The sequence below is a fragment of the Cylas formicarius genome, unplaced genomic scaffold (assembly GCF_029955315.1).
Source record: "Cylas formicarius isolate icCylForm1 unplaced genomic scaffold, icCylForm1.1 PGA_scaffold_1__22_contigs__length_36826433, whole genome shotgun sequence".
NCBI lineage: Eukaryota > Metazoa > Arthropoda > Insecta > Coleoptera > Brentidae > Cylas > Cylas formicarius.
Genome location: NW_026844264.1, coordinates 22,297,205 through 22,318,934, shown reverse-complemented (window position 1 = coordinate 22,318,934; position 21,730 = coordinate 22,297,205). Strand labels below are relative to the sequence as shown.

General features: G+C 34.1%; 1 protein-coding gene across 1 annotated transcript in view; it reads left to right on the top strand.

Moving 5' to 3' along the window:
* The first annotated feature begins 4,881 nt into the window (after window positions 1-4,881).
* The window catches only part of LOC132697240 (transcription factor Sox-2), a 58,043-nt gene continuing 41,194 nt past the window's right edge, over window positions 4,882-21,730 (top strand). Inside the window, exon 1 of the mRNA XM_060662578.1 lies at window positions 4,882-6,205. Within this exon, the coding sequence (XP_060518561.1) occupies window positions 4,960-6,024 (1,065 nt within the window). The 5' untranslated portion in view covers window positions 4,882-4,959 and the 3' untranslated portion in view covers window positions 6,025-6,205. The remainder of the gene's footprint in view (window positions 6,206-21,730) is intronic.

The window sequence follows — 21,730 nt, the reverse complement described above, 5'->3', positions numbered from 1 at the left end:
AATGTTTCAGGACTTTAGTAAAGAGGGAGGTCGAAAGTAACTAGAATATCGTTTGGATCTAATATAAAATAATAAGTTTCAGTTAAGCTCTGATGAAGCCAACATGACGATTGGCGAAATGTCATCGCATTCTATTTGTTAACAACCGACGCACAAGATATGTAAATAGTAAAACTACAAATTCATTTAAAAACAAATTTATTTCATAAGTACAATTATTAATGGAAGTTTTCGTGAAAAAATGTCAGTGTAAAATGCATTTAATAATATTTAAATATGTCCTTAAAATCATCAGCAAATCCCAACATGAAGGCACATGGGGTACACCGGTTGCAACGTCGATGTCGCTTGATATTAGATTGGTGATTTTAACTTTTTGTCTTCGCATAGGTCGAGAGCTCGTATGCAGTTTAAAATATGACTTGCAAACCCCAACATATTTAACTTATTCATATGTAATTTATAGTAGACCTTATCAAAGACCGTCGAAAAGTCTATATAAATACTATCGACCTGAACATTATTCTCATAAGCATTAACAGAGTTTCCTGATAGGTAGGCAAACTTTTATGGGACAACATATAAACAAAGAATAACTTTATACTAATTTTTTGTCAGTTCGGTCACCCAATAAAAGAATAAAACACAATAAACGAATATTTCAAGAAATCTCAGTACCTAAAGACAGATTAGGCAAAAAATGCATTCCTTTTGGAAAGAAAGAGGTCATTTGAAAAATTATATTTACAATTTTGACAGCGTTGAATACAAACGTGATATCTAAGTTCATTTTTGATTTTTTTTAGAGATTAATCTCAGTACTCATTCGAACTCTTATTATTATAAAAAAAAATTGCTTAACACGTGATTTAAAAATCAAAGTGGCAATTACGCCCCTGTTGCCTGTTTCAGAAACTCGAAGATAATTTTCAGAATTGTCTCTTGGTCGATTTACTTCAACAACTTTTAATGAAATTTCTAGGATTATTCCGTTCCCCACTACACCTCGATCTTCCAGCCGTGGGATATTTCATAGCCAACGCAAAAAAACCTATTTTAATTTATAAACAGTTTATAATGATAGGAGTGTTTTGAATTTAATTTATCACCGAGAAGCTACTCAAGTCAGACATAAACTTAAAATGTAACATAAAATGCAAACTACCAAGTTCAAAAAAGTCAAGTTAAGCAATAATATATTAATCTGAAAGAATATTGAAATTCAAAATATCAATTTCACATGTGTAGAGGTTGACTTTAAAAAACAAGAAAAACAAAGCAATATCATAAACACTGAAGGATATAGTTTTGTGCGAAAATGTTCGATCTCAAAAATTGTTATAATGACTTTTACTTTAATTTATTTACATCGTGTGATTTTTTATCTATAGGTATTACTATTAAACTATTCATTGACGTTAATAATAAAATTTTGAAAATACCATTTGAATATATTCATTACCTACCTACCTAAACACTAGGTATATGAATCCATTGAATATAAGAGGTTTCCAAAATCCAATTTGAGACATATTTTGGACATTTATTTTAACATTAACATGTATAAAATTTAATTTAAAAAGTGGTATGTTATTAATAAAGGACTGTTTTATGAGTAATGGAGTAGTTCGGCATACCGATTTAGTATACTAAGTGAAGTCAGTCACAAAAAAGGATAAGAAAAAAAACAACTTTGGAACATTAACAAAATTTAACAACTACCGCCGAACTTTGTTACAGGAAAGTTAATGAAATTTGTCAAAGTCAATGAAATTTGCATATGTTGCATATGTCTGTTATAAACATTATGATGTTATTAGTTGCATCGCTAAAAGGTGCCAAAAATTCAAATGGAGTGATGTTGTTGTTTAACGAGTAAACGAGTCGCTGTAAAAATGTGTAAAGATAAAAAATAATTTTTAAGAAATTTGCAAACAAACAACCCGATATAAAATAATAATTTTTTTCGCAACCCGTGAATTTCTGGTTGCGGTTCCCTATTAAATTGCTTTATCGTAAAGTATTAGAATTAACTTATCGCGTACAGGTCGTTCATGGAACGATGGCACTTAAATGAGCAATTAATCGAACCATGGTGTATCTATTTTCATTGGGTTTCAAGTAATAAGCAAAAAACCGAAATATTGCAAATAGAGCGAATTACAGTAATCACTGGGTAGCAGGCTCTGGTCGGCCATGGTGACCTTTTTTGTAAACAAATTTGTCTTTGACAAATCTTCCGTTATTAGTCTGTTCAAATGAGTAATTGTCACCATGAAACTGGAAGCCAACAAAATTTTAATATTGGTAGAAACTGTAATACACAAAACAGTATTTAATTACATACAGCTAGATATTGACCTCCATTTGCTCTAAGACATCCATGGATTGACTTCATAACATTGGAAACTGTGTCCTTTGAAATTCTTCAAATCTTCTATTGTTCCAACTGGAGTTTTATAAACTCTTTCTTTAACAGCACCCCAAAGGTAAGCTGGTGTAATATCTAGCGAACGCAGTGGCCAATTCCATATACCTAGACGCTTTACGCATCGTTTTCAATCATTATTGTAAGTTCTTGACTTGCCCTATTTGTGCAATGATCCGGAGCTCAATCAAGATGGCACCAACATCTGCGATGTAACGCTAAAAGCAAATTGTCTAAAAAATCTGTAACTACAGTTCTTAAAATATCCAGGTACTTTTCGTTGAAATTCTCGTTGTAGATACAAAAATCTATTTTATTGTCCATCATCAAACAAACCACGTTGACACTAAATGTATGTTGGAATTGCCTTTCTCGTACAAATTTTGGATTTTCTGATCACCAAAAATGATTATTCCTTCAGTGAAAATTTTGGCTCGTCGGTCCCAAGTATTCTTTTCACAAAATCTATATCTTCTTGTATTCTAACCATATTATGTTTCTTCAGCATCTGTTGAAGATATGCTAAATAATCTTTAACGCTCCGAATACACGCATTTTTAAATGCATAAAAATATGCTAAAACATTGATTTCACTTGCTTCCGAGTTTGTAATAGGTTTTGGAAGTTCCCTTCCTGGTAGGTTTTGAAAATTTGTTCAATCTTTTTAAACTTTTTATACATAGGTGGCATATGCGGATATTGTTCATTAAATCTTCTTGAAACAATTCTTTGACACTCACCATAAATGTAAAACAAATTCAAAATATCTGCGTTTGCATCATTGTGCCATCTTGCTTACTCAATGAAACGCAACTTTTAACTATCAAATCAGTGAAAATAAACATACCATAATTTGGTACTTTTAGATGACAAATTAACTTCTCATTTACGTGCCAATGTAAAATATGGGGTGTTCCATTTTAAAATTCATGCGTAACATGAATTTTTATATCTTGCCAATGGGACTTTATCTTATGAACGCTCTGTACGCAATAATTTAATTCTCGTACTATATTATGATAAAGCAGTTTAACAGCGGACCGCAATCGAAAACTCAAATGTTTAGCTGTACGGGTTGCAAAAAAAATCCTTAAAAAGTATTTTTTATATCCGAAAATGTTCAAGATAGTTATAGTATATGTTACATAAAAAATTTCCAGAATATTTCGCAGAATCTAAAAATGTAATAATATACAAGGGTGTTACATTTAAAAAACGAAAGTTGATATACGGTACTACTATATCTGGCCACATCGCAGGACCAGAAATATTTTACATAAGTAGCTCATATTCGCTTACATAAGTAGCCTACATTTAGGGTTTTTACCGTAAGACATTCTCCATAAACGTTTAATAGGATAATCACCGTGAATAACCCTGTATATTGTTACCTCCAATATGATGACGATTTTGCTACTTACAATGGGAATTTATTGATGACGTTCATGTAAATTGGTGTTCTAAATTCCTGAAGTAATGAATATTTGATCCGCATCTTAATTCCTATTTGGTAAAATTCTTAATTCCAGTGACGTCCCCGACTAAACCTAGTTTAAGTACTGCCTATACTGATAACACAGGAACTTATGAAGCAACTATGAAAAAAATTTGAGAAGGTCCATTAGACATACGCATGCGCGGTATTTAAAGTTTTGTTTTTAACCGATGCTCTGACCGCTGCGCCGCATGCTCCATTTTTCAGGGGAGTATTTTCTCAGAATAAGTTTAGATCCCATTAAATCTTCACTCAGAAAGGAGTTATGTGTGTGGAAATCATATTATAATTATAATTTTTGCGCCAGAAACCAGTCTGACCAAATGCATTAAATTTGACCGGGGATCAGTTTCCAATCAAGGAGTTCCGGATCCGAATTATTGATTGATAATTAGCGCGACAGTAAACACCTATGCGATAATTTTAAGAGCAGCCCGAAAAGCTCGCAAACCATTTTTGTTAATGCCATCGGCACGACTGTTTACCAAACAATCCCATTGTGACGCTATCGATTTGTCAATGGCTCGTCACCTATATTACCCAACGTAACTGTAAGCCCACATATTTTTTTTATTCGCCTCGCCGTTGCCTAATTTATTTGCCTACAGCTCGCTGAGAATATTTCGCTGTACCAACCGGCGGTATCTCATTAATTAGAGATTTTTGAGCACGAAATGATGCGCTTATATTAATTAATTATTATTGCTTCGTACGACGACGTGCCGTAAAAATACCCGCTAGGTGTAATTAGTAATCGGCCAAGTAATTAGTAAACTGGAAGACGCGCGCACTCGAATCGGTGGGGAAGGTCGAGGCGGCGCTAGCCAGCGAGTCTGCGCCCTATTGGTCGACCGGAAACATGGCAGGCGTTGCTGTCAATCAACGCGTATGGTGGGGGCTCTGGGAAGAATAGACGGGGACGGTTCCCTCGGTGCCACAACACAGTGTAACACCGGACATCGCGAAGGTGCGAGTGAATATAGTGTGTTGAGGTGTACAAAGTGAATCCATCAAGCTGTACGCGCCGTCGGAAGAGATGTTGACCATGGAGACGGACCTTAAAGGAGGCAGTTTACATGCCACGATGCCGCCTCACCACGGTTTGCAAAGTTACGGGTCGTTGAGTGCCCTGGGTCAAAGTCCCATGCATCAATTGGCGCAGCATCCACACCAAATCCATCATCAGCCGCAGGGTCCCCAACTGCATCATCAGCACCAGCAGCAGAACCACCAACAGCCCACGACGCCCCATATTCAGTCGAACAATAATAACAACACGTCGAAGGCTCAGAATATGGAAAGGGTGAAGCGGCCGATGAACGCTTTCATGGTGTGGTCGCGCGGGCAGCGGCGGAAAATGGCGCAGGAGAATCCGAAAATGCACAATTCGGAGATCTCGAAGCGGTTAGGTGCCGAGTGGAAACTGTTGAGTGAAACCGAAAAGAGGCCTTTTATCGACGAGGCGAAACGGTTACGGGCCGTGCACATGAAAGAACATCCCGATTACAAGTACAGGCCGAGGCGTAAAACAAAAACGCTGCTGAAAAAAGACAAATACCCATTGGGCGCGTCGAGTCTCTTACCGTCCGGTGATACCAGCAGGACGGCCGCGTCGGCCGTTCAACAAGTGAGCGCGAGAGATATGTACCAGATGCCCAACGGATACATGCCCAACGGTTACATGATGCACGATCCTAGCGCTTATCAGCAACAATACGGTGGCGCCAACTACGCAAGGTACGACATGAGCCAGATGCAGCATCAGGCGTACATGAACGGCAGCTATGGGGCCTACGGCACCACCACAGTACCTCAGGGTTCGCCGTACGGGATGCAACAGGCTAGTTCGTCGCACAGCCCATCCGGTTCTAGTATAAAGTCCGAACCGGTATCACCAAGCTCCGGCTTGCACACGCCTACGCCCGGCGGTATTAAACGGGAATACGTAACCGGGCAACAACAGCAGCAGCAAGGGGACCTTCGGCAAATGATAAGCATGTACCTGCCGACCGACGGTTCGCAACATATACAACACCACCAGTACAGTTCATCTCCTGATCCAATGGGACCGGGACCCCTCGCGCCGTTGGCTCACATGTGAGAGCCGCTGTTCGCGGCACCCGAACTGGACGTGTCGCCAATTTGAAGTGTGATGTAAATACCCCGTATGAACTTGTATATAGTTTCGTTTTTATCATCAGTATTCGGTTCCTTAAACCGTTGCAGTATTCAACAAAATAATGATGACGATGGTGGACAAGACCTCGCCTTCTTTCATTCACGTAAGTGTTGTGGCTCAGGCTTACCGACCTTAACCCGTATATCCGCATTATTAGTTTTTTTTAAGTTTCGCCTCTTCAATACGAGGCCTCTAATTTACCACCAAGCACACTCTACATGAATGGAAAATGGTTTAGGTCTATAAATGTAAATAGTTTTTGTATGAAAATGTTGTCGTAAATTTTATGTTGGGAGTACGTTTTATATATCGGGAAATGATCTTCAAAATTTTTTGTTTTGTGCAATCGGGATCGATATATAGATATTACCGGGTACTTTCCACTCCTGATATCAACAAGACGACCGGTTACAAATTTCTTTGTAAATAGAATCTGCGAGTACAACTTTCCATTATTTGTTTTCGCGGCAAAAATCGACATGCATTCCAGTGAATTTTTTACGTGTGTACATTTTGCACAAAATATTTATTCATAGTTGTATAGTGTTTATTGAGTTATATTTATCGTTTATAATACGCGCGGAGAAAGACCTTACCAATAAACATTAATATGGCAAAAGTTGACCTCCAGCCCGTTGGAACCTTCCCGTCTGCAATATTTTTTCTTCAAAAAATTTGCGTGTTAATGTTGCAACCGTTTTCCAAATTTGGCTATTTGAATTCCGAAGAAATCGTTGGCGAATAAAGTTTTGCGTCAGAGGTTGTCAATAAACTGGCTGTGTCGAACACTGCCGTTGCTTATATTTCTGCGTTAAAAATATTTTGCGTTATGTCAAGGTCCTATAAGTTTAAAATATTCAAAATTTAGTCGTCAACAAAGTTCGGCGTTAGGTAAATCATGTTTTGAATGGGAGCTTTTACGCTTCAATCTATTGGAAAAGTGAATTATGACAATAGACATTACATATTATATTACCTATTTCCAATTAATTTTTCAAAAGTTTGATTAGTATAACTGTTGTATTTGTTTCCTTATAAATCGGAAAATAATGCCTTTCTTGTGACTCGATGCTAGTGGGTACTAGTATCCAATTAGGGATTTTCATTAAAACTAATAATATTATTATTATCATTTACAATTAGCTTGGTAATGCTCATCGGGAAAAGAGAAAACCGATCGAGCCTATATCCGAGTCTGAATTTTCCAACGAGGCTGGATTAGTCGTTTATTTTTCAAAATTTGATACGGCGATTGATTGATAGTCGGTGTTTTCTCTACAAATAGTTGAATATTTACCAATTTACATAAAATACAATCACACACACTTAAGGGCGTTTGTAAATACAAACACCGACGCTCAGGTTTTCGACAAACAAACTCCCGTGCTCTCTCGCCGCTTTGGCAACTCCGTTGTTAATTGTTTTGGGTTGTCCTAAGCTATATTCACACTTGGGGAGAGTTGTTGTTTTTGAAATTCGATCGCTGTGATACGCGGGCCCTGTAACCATGTCACTGCTACTGTATATAAATTATATCATGATGATAATTTTAAGTTTTATTTTCGAATGTACAGTGTGTTACAGTTATTAGTCGATGGAACGAAAATGTGAATATATAAATCTGACAGTTTACACGTGTGTTTTATTTGTTTGATATTTTCAATATTCATTGATATAAGCGAAACGGAAGAAGTATCTGCAGCGACAGATATGGAGATTAGAGCCAACGCGATTTGCCTATATGTAACTAATAATTGGAAGGAATTTTTACTGACATAGATTTTCTTCGTGTGTATTATATGTGGATCTTAATCATAAATTAGGTAGTCATTGCCATTAAAAACATACGAACATCTGAACAACTGGAACAATTTCCGAAAATTTTTAATCAAGACGTTTTTTACTTTTTTTTTACCAGATATCACCATATAGTAAGTATATGTTGTTCATCATTTTTGTTATGTACCTTTTCTAAATCGTCCCAATAACATGACAGTTTTTTGCTTTTATTATTATTTAATATTTTCGCCATTAAAAATTTTAAATATTTTTCAAAAACTTTTTTGGTCAAGCGTAGCTAGGTGTAGAAAGTTAAATTTTAGAATTTTTATAAAAAAAAAGAATTCCTTTATAAAAATCATAGGACGATATTATTTGATAATTTTTGTTAGATTTAGAAATTTCTTTTTTATATCGAATCTATATAATTTACTTACACTGACATACCTATTACCGAGCTCACCACCCTATTTATGTCTATAAAAGCAGAATTCACGAAGATCGTTCCATATATTGTTTAATTCGAACTTTGAACTGAAATACTAACTTTTTTATATTTAAAAAAAAAATCTGCAAATAATATCTCAAACTAATAACATGGCGAATTTTACCTTTTCATTAAAAAAAAACTACCTTAACAATTTCTGATTGTTTTGGTTGGTTAGTAGTTTTACACTTTTTATTTGGATAATTGTTATTTCTTCATTAAAGGACTTAAGTAAATATAATAAATAGTAGCTGTTCAAAATATCCTTAACCTCTGGGCATAATCAGATTATTTTAAATACATACACTTCAATCCGTCGGAAAGTTTCCAACTTTTAAATTTGTACTTACCGTAGCTGTCAATAGCCTGCCTTGTTTCATATTCCAATCCAAACATCTAAATACTTTGGTAGAGTGAAACAGCTTATAAATGTTCGAAAAAGTTTAAAATTGCGTTTTGTCGGAAATATCTGAGCGACTATCCAAAAAAGTTGATCCGGAATCTTTCATACGTTCAAAACCGAGATAGTACCTATAATAATTTATTATGAACCAGCGCAAATATAATAATAATACTGCAACTGCAACATGGCTTGTAAGCATTTGCCATTTTTTTTTTTGCAAATTTTTCACGTTTATATTGTTTCAACCACTAAAGTTCAATTGCTTCCGGTAAGCCAATGGGTAAACGCAAAACCAGAATCCAATATTGCTGAGTCTGATCTAAATGAATGAATGGTTGTGCCCACGTAAATAGACTTACCTACCCTGTGTGTATAGAAACACTAAATCATCACCTAATTGGTTATATCGTTTGTCACCCTTTGTGATCTTGTAACATTGTTCCTAAATCATAGGATTTACCGGAGAAAGAAACCGTTTGAGCACAAAAGTCGCTGGAAGCAATCAGACTTAATAATCTGAATTTATTTTCAATTGTATAGGCGTTTTGTGTGGAAGCGTATACAGCGTCGGCGAATACACTTTATTCGCCATTAAAATTCTTACCGTATGCCTATCAGCGATGGTAGCTGACAAGCTTTTTATAAAAATATCGGGAAAGGTTTTTTAAATTTAGTGCGATGTCTGTTCACGTTGAAAGCAATTCATTTATTAACAAAATCTAAATAGATCTTGACGGGGTTATACTTGAATTGTTTCTTTTTGGAAGTTAAAAATAATGAGAAGACATATATAATTTGAAGTTAGTTACTAATCATCCAGATATTTAATTAGATCTACTTGCAAAGACCCAAAATCAAATCTAATTAATTTCTTCCCTTACCTTATATGTTGTTTATTTCCTAGCAAAGTTAATTAAAAGTTATCTTAGTCATATCATAAACCGATCAGTGACAATATCTTTCACCTGCCTTTGCAATTAAAATAACGTCTAGTTTAATTACAAATTTAGCACATCTTTACCTGTTACTTGTCGGTTTCACTGGCTATATGGTCACCAATTGAACGCTTCTAGGATCTAGCTATTTCCTAAATATATTTGACCTACCGACTTACCGTTTTGTATTTGTAGAAATTTTACTTTAAATATCTATGATTTAAAATTTTAAATGGATATTGATTTACACTCTCCATCACTATTAATAATTGAAATTTGTTGAAAATGATTTGACATTTATGGTGGTTAGTATGTGTTTTTTCAAGTGATGATATTTTCTGTCCAACGAGATGCGTTAATCTTGCCAATAGTTATGTTTGCTTATTAAAGCAATATTGGACGATTTCCTTAAAAAAAAAGCTTCCGTTACTCAAGAAAAACACCATTAAAATCGCAAGTTACGAGAGTTTAATGCCGGTTAAAAGCGAAATCAGGAAAATACACAAACACATTAAGGCAATAGCGTGAACTGAAGAAGATATTAAATTTTCAGCCTGATGAGACGATGAGAGTAAATGGGCCGTACGCAGATTGCCTAAATTCGCCTTCCTACAACCTAATGAAAAAATAATGGTTTAAAGCCCAAACACACGGAACATTCCCTTTTATAAGCTTACGCCGGGATTGGTTAGAAGGGTGCATATTAAAATCGCTAAAGCTGTTGCAGGCGACTTCGTTCTTTTGATACATAGGAATTGTTTTTATTTTAGGATTCGGTAGCTATTTCGTTGTTAGTAGCTTAAAAACAAAAGAAAACTTCAACATAACAGTTCAAGTAATTAGTAATAAGTTACACAAAAAACACATAATTTTCATAGGTAAGGAATACATTTTTTTCTCTAAAATTCGGTAGCAAATAAGGAAAACAAATGAAAAGGTAGCCCAAATTCATCCTAAGTTTTAATTTATTATTTTTTATAGCATAGTAGTTAAGCAGCGCTTGATCCACTTTGTGGATCAGGATGGTGCAATTACATATCATTATTCTCTCATAATTCTCCTGATTAGATATATTGACTGCACTTCATTGGGATACAGTTTGTAGCAGGTGAAAAACGTACAAGGTACAAAACATAAACATAATCACAATCGGAATAACATGTAGATTGTATATTAATGTGAAATATAATAAGACAGACTTCAACAAAAAAAACTACCACACTTTTAGAGTGCTTGAACTTATCAAAATCACAGTTGTAAACTTTTTTCGGTTAACATTAACAATAGTTTTTTCTAGACTTATCTAGTCTATGTTTAGTAGCTCCTATCAGTTGATCTTGTATCATAGCTTTAATTACTGGAATGTTAAAAATTATCTTTATTCTTATGAATTCTTAAAGTTAAGATTTGTAGTTCCACAATAAATGCTTTGCAGTGATGAGGACAACCAGCGCCTTCTATGGCAAGAATGCACCGTTTCTGAAACCTGAAAAGCCTCAATGAACTCCCCGAGTTGCCCGACAAAATAAAAAAGTGTATATAAAAGAGGGAATAATAAACATTTAGAATGCTATGGTGATCTAAAAACTAGTTTTTCCTTATAATGACAAATATATATGACGATAATTTACTTCTTAAAAATTCAGTACCGTCAATAGTAATATTGTCTGAGAATTTGTTTCTTTGCGATTGCTCCTGCATATCCGATACCTTGAAGGTACATGTTGTTTTTAGTCACATGATTAACGTTATGGCGGCAAATTAAAAAAATACGACCTCGGTTAGATGAATAATTGTCGAAGAGTTATTTGAAAGAAGTGTAGAGTATATATGGTATTTTACGGTTATAGACGAAATTTAGGATGAAAATAACAAAAGCGCCAGTACATATCCCTCACGGGGTATGTACGTTCTAGTTTTAGATTATATAGATGATATTACTAAATTAAGCTGGCAAAATTTTAAATCAAAATCTACTTGAAAGTTATTTAGTCTTCTCAATGTCTTTTTCCGCTGGTTTTCGTCAGTAATTGCAAAATCTTCATGTTTTTGTAGCGCCAGCATAATGTATAAATAGAAAGAAAGAATAACCGGAAACTTAATTTAAAATTGATTGTTCATCCCGCTGCAATATTTTTTGTTTAAAATTATTTCCTCACCGTTTCTTACATCAGTCGTATTCAATCTTCGAAGGTTTCCTATTTGCTGCGGTATTTGGTAGTCTCCTTAAGAAGCCGCAGATTTTATGGGTTTGATTGGCCGGCGAATCAGAACACTCAAATTTCTTTAAAAAAGTTTGTAAACGATTGCTGACCTTGAACCCCTTGAAAATTTTGTTTTTTGACCTTTTTTTCCCATTCAACGTTATTATTGTAGGGTCATATTATTGTGAATATAAATCTAGTCCCCCACTGGAGCGGTAAACGTGGAATAAAGAAAAGAACGCCATACTTGACTAAACATTTTTCTAAATTTGGTGAGTATAAAGTGTCTCTTTTATCATGTATGTATGTCAGTTTTCAGATTTGATAATACGCTTAGGTGGTCTTTATAAGTTGTTAAGGTTGACTTCTCATTTTTAGGTTTAACTACGGTAAAAATTGATGGGCCGCAGGTACGATACGGATCTTTTGCGCATGCGTCTCCCCCAACTGTCTGACTTGGTACATTAATCTCTTAAATCCGAACATAATTGGCAACGCCGAGATAAGTAATTACTATTGTCGCAGAACAGTCTGTGCCCTGTGCCATAGTTGTTTTCATTGTGTAATTTGTGCTTTCAATACATTGTTCTTTTATGAAATTACAGCAAATGTTGCAAATGTTGCAATATTAGAGAAACAGTGATTCATATATATTTTGCATTTAACAAACGGGAAAATAGACACAGAAATTACTAAGCAGAATTCCCTAAACTTTTTGGTACACTTAAATGCTTGCGAAGAATGTTTGTATAATATGTTTTAGTGTACAAGTATTACAGGAAATGTAAGAAAACAAGCTACAAATTGAACTTTTACTAGAACAATCCAAACGAGCGGCCATTGGTTGAAAATGGGCACGTTGAATGGACCTACTCAAATATTTTAGTTGCTTCATGAGGTCTGTACCTCTATTTGTCCTAGTAAATATATGGGATGATGATGAGTATTTATTTTATGTATTCTCAACTAATTAATTGAATTTTTCGAACTCGCTACACAGAACGTATGTAGGTGTCAACTTGCTTAGGTATTTTAAATGGACCACTCAATATATTTTTGAATCTTTTTCATTTCCTCCTGAAAATCTACATAACGCATGTATGGTTGTAGCAGACATGATCTTTATAATAGTCTATCTGTGATTTTTGGTGTTGTTAAATTAGTCGTATCGAAACTTTCGTTAAAAATTATGACAATGTCTTCTGTTTCGAAGATTTTTAATTTGACATAATTAGAAAGGAATATTATTAAAAAAATTGTCATTAGAAATTACATAATTTTAAAGTAAATAATATGCATTTTATAAATATTCCAAAATGTCAAAAGTCAAAGTTGCAAACAATATAGGCTTCAAATTTTTTAATGGTATTTAATTTTAAGTGTTTAAGTTTAACAAGTTATTTATATGAAAACTTGAAATTTTAAATGCAACCTTTTGATAACTGATTCTGAGAAGAACAACTTTTTGCTTCAAATAAAATTCTGCCTGGAAATGTTTATATTATGTGCAAATACTTATTCAAATCATAACATTCCACGACGTTAATTAATGTTAAGTATAGAACTCAGTATTAAAGCCATATATTATACAGGGTGTTTGAAAAAACCTGACGTGCCAAGGCGGTCCGAAAATGTTTAATTTTAATAATAAGGTACGGGGTGTTCAATATAACAAAAAACGGATTTTGTAACAGTGTGAAAACACTAACGGCAGGCTACATTTTCCTTAATGTTAAATTTTTGGAACTAAGATTTTTTTATTGCATATCAAATGTTAATTAAAACATTTTCTCAATTTTCATAATTATTATTCATGGAAAACAAGGCAAGATACGACAACTGAAGAGTGAAAAAGTTCTACCTTTAGTGGCTCATTTAACATAAAAACTAACAACGGTTGCGCGGGACGGCACTAGACAACACAGTTTTAATCTAGTTAAAACAAAATCAGTCCCTTTTCATCATAAATGAGTAAAAAATATTTAACACATTGTAAAAAAGTCTTTTTGTATGTTGCAAAGTTGGAAGTAGCAGACCTACGTTTATATGAATAATATTTAAATTTGTCGGACATTATAGACGAAACTAAATACTTGCGTTTTAATCCCAAGTATCTTTCATTTTACATTTTTTCTAATTACGTATAGTTTTGCCGTAATTGGTCGAACTATTTACAGATGTAGGCCACGCTGTTTATATAGTGACTCAACAGGGGATGTTTGTGAGTCAATCCTCTTTCTAATCGCGTAGCTGGGAGGTAAATTTAAAAACAACAACAAAATGCTTTCTTGACTACCGAGTTTCCAAGCCTAACATTAAGCTTTTATCGTTTATCGGGAAATCGAAAGTTTATTAGTTTATCCCCATCGTAAAACTTATGGCGAATCGTAAACAAATCAACCCGTTGGTAATAATTTGGGTCTGGAGGAATAACAATAAAAGTACATGGTCACCAAGTCTATGACAAAACTCATCGCGACGGGGCGCTGCAATAAATCAAGATTACGATGCTTAAATTTGACTAAATTCTGAAACCGTAGCCGTTTTATGAACCAAGAAGGCGACAAGCTCGACTTCTAATATTCGGGTCAGGACATCAGACCGTCATAATATCAGTGTTTTTAAAGTTGTCGGCGGCATCGCTGCTACTCGCCTCGACGGGATTAAATTATTTTATGTATGTAAATTCATGTTATGACTGAAGCTAACAGTTTAATTATGTGAAAATTAGTAATGCCTTTGAGCTTTATTAATTCTGAGTACTATACCTACAGTTTACTGAGTGTTCGCCTTTGTAAGTTTGCATGCGCCTTTATTTTTGTTTGTATATATGGATGTGTGAAATACATAATGAAATGGCTATTTTTGTCAAAATACGGTGACAGCCGTGTAGTTTTTACAACCTCTTAAAACTCAATAAAACCAAATTTGAAGAATATCAAGTCGATAACTCAATTATTTTGTTGGCAGCGGAATACAACAAATGTGTGAGGAAGAATTTTCGATGGCAACAACAGTTTCAGAGTAAACGGAAATAGGTATAGAATTAAAGTTTGGCAAATTAATATATTCATTAACAATTAATGCGTAATAGAGCCCATTAGGAGCTTCAGTCCATTTCACTCGTAAATTATTGCTTTTATGAGCGGACTTGTCATCGAAGCAATTCGCTAGTGATTATAAAGTTAGTTACAACGTGTCTACAATACCTAATTTCGAAGATACTAAAAGAGTCCCTAAAATACTTTTTTTATATCTCAATGAGTTTTAGACCAGATACCGCTTTGACAACATTTGAACTCGCAGATTAGCAGCGCTGAATTTTGAGCAAAAATAATATTTTTAAACAATTTGCCTGAAAAAGGCGAACGAACTATCTCAGGGAATAATAGAATGATTCGTTCAGAAACAACTATAAACTAAAATTTTCAACTTAAAATTTGTACTATTTACTCAAAGTATTTAGGTCTAAATTTCATTTTGGCACTCCAAACCGTTTCAGAAATAACAAATAAAAATTTTGTTTGCCCCTTTTGAAACATATTTTTAAAGTAAAGCCTCGACGGGATTAAATTATTTTCGTGAAGCCTTCCTATTTAGTATAACACAAAGCAGTAAGTTTTTGACACAAAGTTGCCAAAACTAGTATATGCAAAATCTAAAAAAAAAAAAAACAAATGGTTTTAATATGATACCATCTGAAAAGAATTATATGCTATCTAAATTATTTAATTCTAATTCTAGATAGGCGATTCTCTATACAAGTTCAACTCTGCAACATAGCTAATGTGCTAACAGTAAATTAAAATGCGAAAATTTAAACAGTTTGTGCACAGGTAAAAGTAGTCCTGTATGTGTAAAATTTTCGTTGTGTAGGAAGATTCTTCTTAGGTGCTTCCATCTCCAATGTTAGACTTTCATAATTTTTTTTTGACTTTTCAAAGAAACTTCCACAGGCTACTGCGACGGTTATTGATTAATTGAACTTGCTAACATTTCGCCAATCATCTTGTTGGTTTCTTCAAAGCTTAACTGTCTTACTGAATTACACATTATTACATCACTACATCATTATTACTGGAGCTGAACGAAGATATCGTTAGATATTTTTTAGTGATGTATTTGGGTAGGAATTTTGAATAACAAAATTGTTTGACCAAATTCTTATTTACAACATTTTCAATATCTTCAAAATAACGTAATTCTTACTGTCGAAGTTCGTTTTTCCAAATCCAAATCAGCCTGATGCGCCAGATAGAGATATTTGGATTCAACAGGATGGTGCTTCGCCCCATTTTGCTCGATTGGTAGAAGGGGATCAATAGAATGGTTAGCATGAGCTGCAGACATTACCCCACTAGATTGCTTCCTCTGGGGATATTGAAAATCAAAAATGTCTAAGGCAAAACGACAAAATTTAGATGATTTCAAATTTAGAATTAGATGCGAAATAGGTCAAATTATTGAAAATCTCTTCAGTAAGGTTTTGGAGGCTTTTTTAAATCGATTAGCTTGTTGGCAAGAAGTTCAACACTTGATAAAATAATTTCTTTGACATGCCCTGTTTCTAAAAAGTTTCTTTCTCTCAATTTTATTCATTGTGCTAAACAAATTACAAACTTCTTGACTTGTCGTTTTCATATCTAAAAAAAATTAAAATTCCAGTTTATTTGGATGCACCACATTTACTTTCTGTACTAACAGCCACTTTACTGGTACTAACTACTTACCTGTTCATTTCAAAATAAAATTTCTATTTTTTATCATTTTGGTCACAAAAATTAAGAGATAGGTATGGCGTATGCTATATGAATTATGAATAAAATTTATGCAGAAATGGATTTCAAAAAACTTAGTATGCATATCTTGACCCACCATATTTTGTATTTACTGCCAATAAAGTGCAACAAAAAATTATGATGGACGTGTGCGAGTTTTTTTCTTTTTATCCAATACATGATTCTTAAATGAATTTGAACTCTGTTTGAACTCCTATACTGAACAATACCTATAACTACAAACTTACCACGCTTTTGAATTGGAATTACACGATATGAGACAAAAGAAAGAAAAAAATTAGATCTAGCTCGGATTAAAGGTAATTGGGACCTGCGAGTCCAAGTAATGTCCCCACAGTTTGGACTACAAGGTAGAGATTCGGCAGACATACCTATACACCGTGTAAAATGTGATTTACGACCACTAAAATGAACTATAAAATATATTCTCTTTTTAACTCGATTTTGCGTTTGATTCCATCGTAAATTTTGGTAGCCGTTAAAATTTTAATATACATGCTTTATTAGTAATATTTCGAGAAACCCTTGCCATAAATCAGATTTAAAATGTTCAGTGTGGCCCCTACTTATCATAAACGAATTAAGAAAATTAAAAGGGGACAGCACGAAATAAATCCTTTTCGAGGTATTGACCTGTTGCTTTCAATTATTGTCACCGTCGAAGTTGCTGAGCATTGTTAATGGTTCATTTAAAACGAAGAAAAACAAAAAATTGATGTTATATTTCGATATCCTCCCTATCACTTTGCCATTCGCAATAGGATCATGATGTATGTTCGATAGATTTATCACTGTAAAACACTATACTTGCGTTTTAAAAAAAATTAAAGTTTGTCAAAATTTTAAAAAATTAAAATCTAAATTGGACCTAGATTTGAAGGGAGTAACTAGTAGTTTAGACTTCTGAGGATAACGGAAGAAGGTTGGAGTTTGGAGCTTTCGGGGATAACAGAGGAAGATTGGAGGTGAGAAGGTGTGTTTCACAAGAAAGGCAAAACCTGCCTAAATAACCTGGTATTAAATACCAGAGCTATTTCTATTACCTTATACTTTATTTTTGTAGACTTTGGTATTAGTATTGAAATTAAGTACAATAAAAAGTGATATCAAACAATGGCACGAAATGCATTATAGTGAACTTCAATTCAATTTTTCAAAGAAACTTCCACAGCCTACTGTAATACTAATTACAAAATTTGTGGATTCCTCTTGCGACGGTTTTTATTGAGTCAAACTTGCTAATGTTTCGCCAATCATCCTATTGGCTTCTTCAGAGCTTAACTAAAACTGGCTCGCATTTTATTCTGTACCTGCTTATATATTGTTTGAGATGGGCGGAGCTAAATGAGGGGCATAAACACGTCTCGTCTATTGTTAGGTTGTTTATAGATTTCTATAGACTCTCGGTTTTTTGTTGGCAGAATTGATTATATGCAAGAATTTTACTTTTATCGAATAAAACTCGGCAACTGCTGATGAGTTTGTTTGCCATAGTCTTAAAACTCTTTAATGTTCTTTGAGAGTAGGTGATATTTGTCGTCGGGTATCTCCGATGTATTCTTTGCAGCATATGCAGGGAATGCTATAAACTTTTTTGTCTTGGACGGATCGAAGTTGAGAGATTTTTGGATAAGTGGTAAATCTGATTTTGACGTTATATTTCTTTAGAACCTTTGATATATGTCAGCGAGGTTTTGAATGTAAGGAAGGACAACATTGGCAAGTGTGGGATTGCTTTCGGCCTCATTGGTATTGGAAAATTGTGTTGAAGTGTATTTTGTGATGGAACGCTTAATAGGGTTTTAGTTATTTGAGATGCTAGGAGTTTACAACATTCCATGCATATGCTGCAAACCATACAAAGAGCTTTAAGACTAAGACAAATAAACTCATCAGAACACAATCACGAAACCAGACATAAAATTTGTTCAATAAAACTAAAATTCTTGCGTGTAATCAAATCTTCTTCCAACGAAAAATCCGAGACTCTATAGAAATCAATAAGCAACCTAACAATCTTAACCGCGACTGGGGCCTTTACCAATATAGGAATCAGTCATCCGAGACGATGTTTAGCTTCCATCAAACAATATATAAGCAGGTACAGAGTGAAATGCGAGGCAGTTTCAGTCAAGCTCTGAAGAAGCCAAAAGGATGATTGGCGAAACTTTAGCAAGTTCATAAACTTTATTTATTAATTTATTATTTATTATTATTATTTATTGATATTGTTTTGCAACAAAGCAGATTTATTACGAAATTTGTGGTTCGATTGAAAGACTCTGCAAATGCTGGAACCTGATACACCCTTTGGTCTTTTAACAAATTCGAACGAACATCGTTCTTTGCATTTGAATCCATCAATTAGCTCTTTGGCTTCTTCGCCAAACTGATGAGCTCCAGAAAGGTCGAAAGCTACCGTTATTCAATGGGAAATCACAAAACAACACTAGGCTGTGGTGAATCCTTAGTTAGAACCCAGTTTCACTAGTGCAAAGTCAAATTCAAAAACCAAAATGAAACGTTGTCATGACTAGAAAACCAGACAAGTACGTTTTCGGATGGCTTGTTTCAATTAATCTCCTCAATGAGGAAGAGAAACCTGAAGCAAGGTATAAAGTTCCAAGTTAAAATCATGAAAGACCAAAGGTTGTACCAGGTTGTAGCATTTGCAGGGTCTTTCATCAGAGAAATCTGAACTCGAAACAAGCCATCCGAAAATGTACTTGACAGGAATGAAACTGGGTTCTAACTAATGATTCACCACAACCTAGTGTTATTTTGTGATTTCCTATTTCGTAACGGCAGCTTTCGACCTTTCTCGGTCCCATCAGTTTGGCGAAGAAGCTAAAGAGCTATTTGATTTTGTTAAAGTCGATTTACTTATATTAGCAGTAAAAGTTTGCATAATGCCACAAGCAAACAAGTAACAGTTTTATCTGTATACTAGTACTGATAAGCAAGGTAAAAGAATTCGCAGGTAAAAAGCGTAACAAAAGCGCAAATATTTAAAAGACAATTTACGTGACCAGCACGTAGCGGCCGTAATTAATAGAGGGTCGTCCGCAGGAGAAGCTGCGGTGGTTCACGCAAAGCCTTCATTAGCAGGGAACTTCATCGTCGTATTATTCAGGGGGAACTCAGTTCGACATAAAACGTGAAAATATTTTTTTAAGACAAAACACCTAAGTTCTACAGAGAATTTTTTGCTTTCAAGGAACTATAATTCCAAATATTTTTGCATTTTCTGGGTACTGAAGGTTTTGTTATTTTAACACTATTAAACATCTAATAATGGCCGAACTTAGTTGTACGCAAAATCTAAAAAAGAAATAGCGATGTTCAATGAATATTGGCGTATGTTTTAGCTGCAATAAAGTGAAATTAAATAAATACATTAAAAAATACAAATCCCAATTACATAAGTACCTTTTTTCTGCTTTAGTTCATATATTTATAAAATTTCTGTCGACATCCAAATAAAATTCAACTGGAATTAACATGATTAGTTGAAATTACTTACAAGGAAAGAAGATAAATTAAAATTCCGTTATTTCAGAAAAAATACGAATCCGACCTGATTTATAACATCTGATTCACTGCAATGTTATCAACACACTGATGATGAAATAGAATATTGTGCAAAAACTTTGATAAATGTCACTTTAGTCACAAGTTTGTTTTGATACGTGTGAAGTTCAGTTGAGCAAATGTTTAATAAACGAGTGACTGAGTTTATCAACGTGATGATATACTATACTTTTTCTACGACCATCAATTTTTGGGTATATTTTGGAAAACAACACGAATACATTCACTGAGTACCTTGTTAAAATCTACCGAAAATATCCGATCGCTCCAAACCCCGTTTCCAATACTTTTCAAATGGTTCGCGACGGCGTATAATAAAGGTGGCGTCACACACTCTTGGTCAAGGCATAATTGGGTATTTTAGAGTAAGGAATAGATCAAACACTTAGTAATCATGGAAATTTGGTCACGTAGATTACGGTCTTAAAATTCATGAAATGTCGCAAAGTTACGGCTTGGGTCAAAAAGTAGCAACAATTTTCTTTTTGAATATAAGGTGTTCTTCCAATTTCGACTCCACTAGGTAGGTATAATTATTTCTAGCAGTTTTCAAGATGTTATTGAATATGGAGGTATAAAAATAATCAATCAATAACTTAATAAATTAATAATTGACAGGTTATTCAACACAATCGAGATCATTGAATCATTGAGAAAGAAGATATACCTCACATCTCCCTCAATAGAGACACTGTCAGTTCCGGATGACCATTATAAATAAGGTAAGTTTGGCTTTGATAAGTTGATAAGTTGAAGTTAATTGAAATTCCGATATGGCTTCTTGTCTATTCTCGTAAATATTTGTAAGATTTACATACTTTATGCTTAGGTATATAATCAGCCTTATCCAAATAGGCGCTTGTTTGGAGTTGTGAGATTTCCATTTTGAAGATCTCGTATTTTGTCTACAATACTCCTTTCCTTCTAAAAATGTGAATTATGAATACATGAATATATTTCCTGGTCGATGATGGTGTATCTGCTAGTTTTTACAACAAATACGTTGGTGGTCTGTGTTTTGCTCATGTGATTAATAAAAAGAAGAAACCAAATGAAGCATTTAAATTTCAGATCACGTTTACAATGATGCAGAATATGGTTATTAATAATACAAATTATTGAAAAACGAAATACGATTTTTTTCAAAGAAACTTCCACAGGCTACTGTAATACTATTTACAAAACTTATGGATTCCTCCTACGTTGTTGCTGAGTCGAACTTGCTAACATTCGCCAATCATCCTGTTGGCTTCTTCAGAGAACTGAAACTGACAGTGTCAGTTAAGGAATGCATAAGTTTTGTAAATAACGAACTAAGAAGTGAACATGATTATTCAGAAATTATTTATTTAGGTACCCCGTACTTCATATGCTAAAAAAAGATACTCGTGTGAGTAGAGCACGGTCAGTGCAAGATTAATATTATGTGT